General features: G+C 45.2%; 1 protein-coding gene across 1 annotated transcript in view; it reads left to right on the forward strand.

The window, feature by feature from the left end:
* CASZ1 (castor zinc finger 1) overlaps positions 1-7,519 on the forward strand; it is a gene marked incomplete at its 5' end in the record, with an annotated part of 29,685 nt that overhangs the window by 10,116 nt on the left and 12,050 nt on the right. Inside the window, 4 exons of the mRNA XM_010145422.1 lie at positions 1,884-2,044; positions 4,956-5,078; positions 5,287-5,622; positions 7,273-7,471. Of these exons, the coding sequence (XP_010143724.1) occupies positions 1,884-2,044; positions 4,956-5,078; positions 5,287-5,622; positions 7,273-7,471 (819 nt within the window). The remainder of the gene's footprint in view (positions 1-1,883; positions 2,045-4,955; positions 5,079-5,286; positions 5,623-7,272; positions 7,472-7,519) is intronic.

Below are 7,519 nucleotides of genomic sequence, written 5' to 3' on the forward strand. Positions count from 1 at the left end.
CTCTTTTTTTGTAGTTCCTCTTTTTTTTTTTTTTAAGTTTATTTACTTAAAAACATTTTCTTTCATTGGGGGAGGGGGAAGAGAATAATTTATTCTTATGAAAGAGCAGAAAAAAATTAGAAGTTTTGAGGCAAAATCATCAATTTTGTCTTTCTGGTGTGAGTAATGGGGTCCAACAGAGCCTCCTTCACCATGTGTTAGACTGTTTATTTTAGATAATGCACGGTTTCATTTTCCTTACTTTTTCCTTAAATTATACATCATCTCAAATATATATTTCCCTTTCACATGATAAATTCTACTGTACTAAGATTAATTTTGCTGTTGTATACAACTGCAGTAGAGATCAGGGCAGCCTCTGAGCCTCGCTTTAACGTTCTCTGTGCGATCGGTTGTACAGGCGTAGCTATTGCCAGCCCCTTGGCTCTGGGCGTTACATGCATCAAGGCCATACAACCCTCGAGAGGGCACAGTGACTCTGCCCGCTAATCTCTCGCCTCCTTTCCCTCTTATTTCATTACTACTCTTTTCTCAACGTTGTTTAATTTCTGTGATTATTTATTATTTATTTATCACTTGTCTTCTCTACTGGCTCTCTGTTACACTGGGTTTTTGAGGTTCCCTTTTAAACTTAATTTCCTATTCACTCCTGCGTATTGTCCCTTTAGTGATTCCAAACATGCAGCTCTTTCTCTAGCGACTAAACCTATTTAGTAAGCCGCTGGCTGGGGTGGGTCCTGGGTCAGTGCGAAGCCCCTAGCTCAGGGAAATTCTGTTTCAATTGCTACTTCATTTGAAAATCTCCAGGAGAATACGAGATTTAAGCACATGCTTAGAAATAAGCATTGGTTTGCGTTCCGCCCTGCATAAGATTCTTTACGTTGTGCAAAGTGTACCACAGGTACAAAACACGAGTTCTTCAGGTTTGTTCCTTTTTTAAAGAAGGAATGGGATTAACCAGTGACATAAACCAGCAAAGAGGAGAGCCCACTGATCTGAAGGAGCCTATTTTGAAGCCTAGGGATGGCAGAACAAGCTTGGTGTGCTCAGGAACACACCACGCTTGCTTCTTCCTGTGGCTGCACACAGTTTCTGTTTGTGGAGGAATCTTGCATTATTTGCCTGGGAAAAAGAACCCTGTGCAGAAACTGAATGCCCAGCAAACAGCAGTGAAAAACAGCGACCTGAATTTCCAGCTCCAGCCATAAAGAGTTGCAGTCTCCACGTAGCAGCAGGGGCTTTACCTTCAGGGGGCATTAAGAAAGCCTCAGATAGCCAGGGTTCCTGTAGCGTATTGCAGTTTATTTAGGGGGCTGTCAGGCTTAATTAACTGATTTTTATAAAGGGCTTTGAGATCCTCAAGTGGGTGGAGTTTATAATGCAAGTATTGGGTCCAATCCTGCCTTTTATTCATGCTGTGAAATTCACTGTTGTTACTGGAGGTAACTGAGAGCACAACAAAGCAAGAAAGGGTCTGGTAAATTGTGCATTTGTTTTGGAAGAAAATTTTCTCTCTAAGCACTCTTGAGTAACTTCTTTTTTCTATTCTGCACATCATATGCCTGGACTTCTGAACCTTCTCTGTGTAGAATCTATTTGAAAGCCTTTCACACAACACAGATTGTGAGACTGAGTCGTGTTTTGTGGAGGGTATGTCCGTTCAGCACCAAAAGTGACATAATGTAGTAATAATTTTCCAGGAACTTCAGTGGAGTCAGATTTTTTCCCCAGTTGAATGAGCTTTCCCCTCTCCCACCAGTGATAGTCTCTTTAAAGGAGACAACACCCTCGTGGCTGGGATAAGATGATTCTAACTAAACTAGAGCTTACTGGTTCTATCACTGTGTGCTGGGCTTGATGCAGTGTCTGCGTTCTTGTTCCAGATGACCAATACCAGTGCCAGCCTTGGCAACCTGCTGCACATTAAGACAGAAGGAGATGGCAGCCAGGCTGGGGCTGGAGAGCCAACACAGTACCTGGGCAAGGCAGTGAAGGCACTTGTCCAGGAGAAGCTCTCTGAGCCGTGGAAGATGTACCTGCGCCGGTAAGGAGAGCATGGAACGGGGAATAGCGGAAAGGGAAAATTACTTCCTTTGCAAAATGTCTGGCTCATTGAATGCAGAGTCCTCTTGAATTTAAAGGCCTAGTTCTGTGATATGCCCATCACCTTCCGGAGTGCATTTAGTCTTCAGTCCCGGCGACCTGTGGCAGCTGTTAATGTCCAATCAGAAATATCTGTCCACAGACAATTATTTTGCAAAGGGATCCTGAGAACCAACTGTGAGCACAGCTCTTCACACAGCGCAGTGAGCCCAGGCTTCATCTTGGGCTCCTCTTTATGTCCCCAGTCTGCAAGTTCAGGGGACCTGCGTGCTCTGAGCACCGAACTCCTGTTGAACCATGTGTAGTTATTACGCCCAGATCACAGAAGCCTTGAAATGCTTGCTGAGGCGTTTCTTCTGATCAGAGGAGCAGGGCTCTGGAGCAAAATAAGGAGCATAAGGAGTATGGGAACTGGGGTGGTTTCTGCTGGTTTTGTTATGGACAAGGCAGCTAGAAAGGAAAGTGGAACAGATACAAAACTCACCCACACACAGACACATGCACATACATGCCCAGTCAGAAACATACTTTGAGCATATGGATCTGCCCAGGCAGACATACATGGGTTTGTGCTCTGACACAGAGAGTTTCCTACAAGTGCCTGTGGACACTTCATAAATGACAGACTTCAATGGAGGAGACTAGAAAGTCTTCTAGTCCATCTGCGCCCAGCCGCTGTGAGATCCACTTGCATTTGTCCAGCCTGGCTGTAATTACGCCAAGCAGTGTGGCCATGGTCTTGTCTCTGGAAGCGTTATTCTACCACCTCATATGTTCCACTGCCATGAATTTCTTCATGGCATGGCGCCGGGATTTTCCTTTTTGTATTTTGTTGCGGTTCTGGTTGCATCCCCTTGAACCACAGCAGATAATTCCTCCCCTCAGCTGGAGTTCACCCCCTTCAGATAGTCACAGACTTTTAGCATAGCATTTAACCAGGCTTATTTCCTTCCTTTAATCTGACTTTGTAAATGAGTCCCTTCAGCCTGCTGATCGTGCTGTTGCCGCTCTCGCTGTTCCTGCATGGGTGTGGAGTCAGGCTGCCGTTCCTGCATCACCACACCAGGCAGAACAAGCTTCCTGCACCCGTGTGTGCGGCTCACAGTTGTGCTACCTGGTTTGTGTCTGCACTGTATAATGTGTATCATGTGTGTGTATCATGTTTTCCATCCACTGTTACACAGGTCTGCTTTCAACATTGCTTTTGTGAGTCCTCATGCGTGAAATAGCCCCGCACACACCCCAGATGCATGTGCTGTATATTTCCCGATATGACTCTTGTATTCTGAACCTTCTCCCTTCTGTTGCAAGGCCCCTCTGTGCTATTTTTTCCTCTTGCACTGGTGTTGCCAACTCCTCCCAGTTCAGCATCTTCTGTGAATTTCATTAACACAATGTTTACTCCTTCTCCTAGATTACTAATGAAGATGTTAAATAAGCTCAGCCCTAGCCAAAGCCATCCTTGCTGCATTCACAGGATACCTCCTCCCCGCTCAATGCGTTGCTGTTTGTCATTGGCCTTTGTTTACGGTCCTTCAGTCGCTTTTCAGACCATGAGGTAGCATTCACATCAGGCCAATCTGAATTAATTCTGAGCATATATGAGACTGTATCAAAATGCTTTACTAAAATCCAAATATATTGCATCCCTTCATCCACTAATTTTGTAATTCTGTCAAAAAAAGCAATTAAATTTGTCTGACAAGATTTATTCTTTATAATCTTGATGCTGTTTATTGCTCATGGTTCCTTTATCCTCTAGATGTTTAATGATTTTCTCCTCCCTCTTAATATTTGTTCCATTACTTTACTGGAAGGAGAAGTTAAGGCTAGAGGTATGATAATTGCCAAAGATCACCTGTCTTTTTTTCCCCTAAAAGAATCAGTACCCAGAATTTAATTTTTTTTTTTCCAATTTCCTAGTACCTCCCTCTTCTCTGTGGCTTCAAAAAATAGCAAACAGTGATGCAATCAGTTTGCGAGTTTATTCCCGTGGCACTTCGGGACATACATCATCCGGACTGGCTGATTGTGCATATTTACTTTTCATTTATCTGCTCTTCTAGAAGGTCTTAATTTTATCCTGAACTGTCTGCTTTGTCTTCAGTTTTCCTGTCCAAGCCCATTTTATAAGGCAGCCATTTTTGACTCATGACTTCCCATTTTTAATGGCCCTTCTTTATGAGTACAATACCTCTTGCCCTGATAAAACAACCCCTTTAGCTTACAGTAACTTGGTTTCTTATCTCTTCCCACGCCTTTACTCTCCTTCAGTTTCTCCCTCCAAGCCTTAACTGACTGCACGTATTTATCCACTGACCTTCCTTCCACTGTACAAGTTTTTTTTTCTTTTTCCTTTACTCTGAAATTGTTACAAGGTGCCTCCTGGGACCACACAGGCTGCTGTTTGTTTCTTGCTTTCCTGCTCATCAGAGCAATTGTAGTTTGTTGTATCTTAATTATGCAAGACTCCCCTGTTAAGTTTCAAATCCTTCCTGCCAGCGTTTGTCACTAGATTCCCCGTGATTCTGGAGTTTCCTGAAATCACCTCTATTTATGCTCCTCAGTTTACTAAGACCAGAGAATCTCAAGCAGTGAAACCGGGCTAAAAGGGAATGGGAGTTTCTCGGTCAAGTCCAGTTGGAGAGACCTTAGGTTCTGGTTCTGTGTGCTCGAGCTGTGTGATGGGCAGTAATCAGGCAGCAGTGCCACCAGTGCGGTGTGTGCAGCAGGGACAGGGACATTAGAAAACAAAATGGTAGTGGAGCTGAACACCAAAGAAATCACGTCGGTTCCAATACCGCATCTCTTCTGGGCCTTTCCCTAAGTTGCCTGCTGTCTCCTTTTGCCAGGTTTGGTACCAAGGATTTCTGCGATGCACAGTGCGACTTTCTCCATAAGGTGCATTTCCATTGTGTGGTGGAGGAATGTGGTGCCCTCTTCAGCACCCTGGATGGAGCCATCAAGCACGCCAAGTAAGTAGGAGAGCGTGAGTTTCGCGAAATCTTGAGAAAACTCGACAGCGCACACATTGCAGGACGAGAGAGACCTTCCAGAGTATCTCTGCTGGACAGCAGGGATGTTGTGGGCAGGCCAAGGGCAGCAGTTTGGGCATACACGTGCTTAATCAAGTTACCTGCAGTGGTCAAGAATTTAGGTCTGAATTACGCTGTCTTTTTGCAGTTTTCACTTCCGTACTGAGGGTGGAACTGTGAAAAGTAACTCTGAGTCTCCCTTCTCAACCACTACTGAGAACAAGGCTTCGCTGGCCCCTTCATCACCATCTGCCACTTCTGTCACCATGGCAAGTGCTCCTGTCCTTGACGTGCCCACTCCAAGTCCAGCTACTGTGCCCTCTGCCCCTACACTGCTAGCTTGGAAGCAGCTGGCTTCAACTATACCCCAGATGCCTCAGATCCCAGCATCAGTGCCTAACCTGGCAACTTCACCCTTGGCAACGACTTCCCTGGAGAACGCCAAGCCTCAGGTCAAACCCGGATTTCTCCAGTTCCAGGAGAAGTAAGTTGTAGATGCTGCTTGCCTCCTTATGTCCTTCCAGCCTTGCAATCCCCTCTTTACCGCTCCTCAGAGCTGTAGTGCTGTATCTCTGAGAGACCTTCTGTCTACAAAGTACTCTGGGCTTTATCTCACAGAAAATTTTCTTCTATAAAGTCTAGAAAATGGGAAAAAATGCAGGATTTTTTGTGTACATCTGGGAGCGCTTGTAGGTATGAGTTTAGAGGAGAAATAAACTGGCTGACCTATCACTGAAGCCTTTCTTACAACTCATGAGAGGGGTACAGAAATACATGCCTCTCTGCAGTATTTCTGACACTGAAGGCCACAGAGGAAGCAGAGCATCTTTAATGTTCTCAGCGTGACGCCTGACTAGCCCACCTCCAGTTTCCGTAGTTGAGCAAAAATCAGCGGGGAACTGGGTGCTCAGTAATGCAAAGGTGAGGTGTTACTGCAGCAAAGTTCTGAGAACAAACTAACCAACTGCAAACTGACTGAGCGCAGACCTTTACAGATCGCTGAAAAGGAAGCTGCCTGCATTTCTCCCAGGAAGCGCTGTGGCCTTTTCCTAGGAATTCCTAGGAAGTAAGTCGGTATAATACAGCTTCATGTTATTTTTTTAGTGTAGGCTTGGGGGTCAGATAGTGGAGGGGGCACAAGCGCTTGGACTCTGACTTACGGGAATAGGTCTCTCAGCAGCTGAAGGAGTAGGGAGCAATTCTCTTCTCGCTTCAGATTTTTCAGTTTTGCTGCCCTGACTGAACTTCTGTACAAGTGTCACGAGCCTCCTTGAATTCTGTGCCTCTGGTGTTGTAGTGTTAGTTTACAAAGTAATTCACAAGGCAGAAGATAACTTACCTTGCTGAGCTTCTTTTGAAATATTCAGGAAGCTGCACAGTGTTGCTGTGATGTTGGTGGTATTTCTGTTGCATAGGCAGAAAATGGCACAGAAGTGAGGTGGTTTACAGGAGGACACAGGAATCCACCATCAGGCTAGACCTAACAGCGCTGGCAGACTATCAGTCTCTGGGTCGTGTACCGAGAGTTATTTGTCTGCTTTCAAAGAACGCTATTAGTTCTGTTACACTTCTCTGAGTAGGTAGTGTTGGGTACAGCACTTGGGATCCAAGAGATCAGAGTTCAGCTACCTCTGATCTGACCTCTGTTTGTGCAGCCAGAAATCCATGGACTGGGTGCAGGGACTAAGGTTTCAAAACCATTTAGCTGATTAAATCGACCACTGCCGGTTTTGTCTAATTGAGAGAAGCCCTGGCATCTCACAGTGTGCATGCTCAAGAGGTTCATTTCAGTTACGAAAAATCAAGATGGGAGAAACTGTCTGAATCCACTGAGGTAAGTACAGGCAGAAGGGGAGAAATAGCATCTATCCAGATCTTGAGAGAGTTTTAAATTGGAGCTGTGGCCCTCCAAGACTACAGAACCCACTATGCATTGCAGTATTTAATAGTCTACATTAGGAAAGTGTGCCAGCTAGGTGGAATTGCCGTGGTGTTGCTAAAGGTGGCTATGGGAAATCTGTAGGCCATGTTTGGAACAGAGGCTTCGGCTGGGCTCCCCTCAAATTAAATTTTGGCAAAGAAACAACTGTGTGAAATGAGTGAAGGAGATGATTGGGTTTTGGATGTATTCCAGTGATCCCTGCCTGGCAACGGACTGCAAGTACGCCAACAAATTCCACTTCCACTGTCTCTTTGGGAACTGCAAGTATGTGTGCAAAACCTCTGGCAAAGCGGAATCCCACTGCCTGGACCACATCAACCCCAACAACAATTTGGTGAATGTGCGAGACCAGTTTGCTTACTATTCCCTGCAGTGTCTCTGTCCGAACCAGGTAAGAGCAGTTCAAAAGCAGCATCTGGCCAGAGTGTGTGTGCAGGGA

The sequence above is a fragment of the Buceros rhinoceros genome, unplaced genomic scaffold (assembly GCF_000710305.1).
Source record: "Buceros rhinoceros silvestris isolate BGI_N320 unplaced genomic scaffold, ASM71030v1 scaffold17631, whole genome shotgun sequence".
In the NCBI taxonomy this organism is placed as follows: domain Eukaryota; kingdom Metazoa; phylum Chordata; class Aves; order Bucerotiformes; family Bucerotidae; genus Buceros; species Buceros rhinoceros.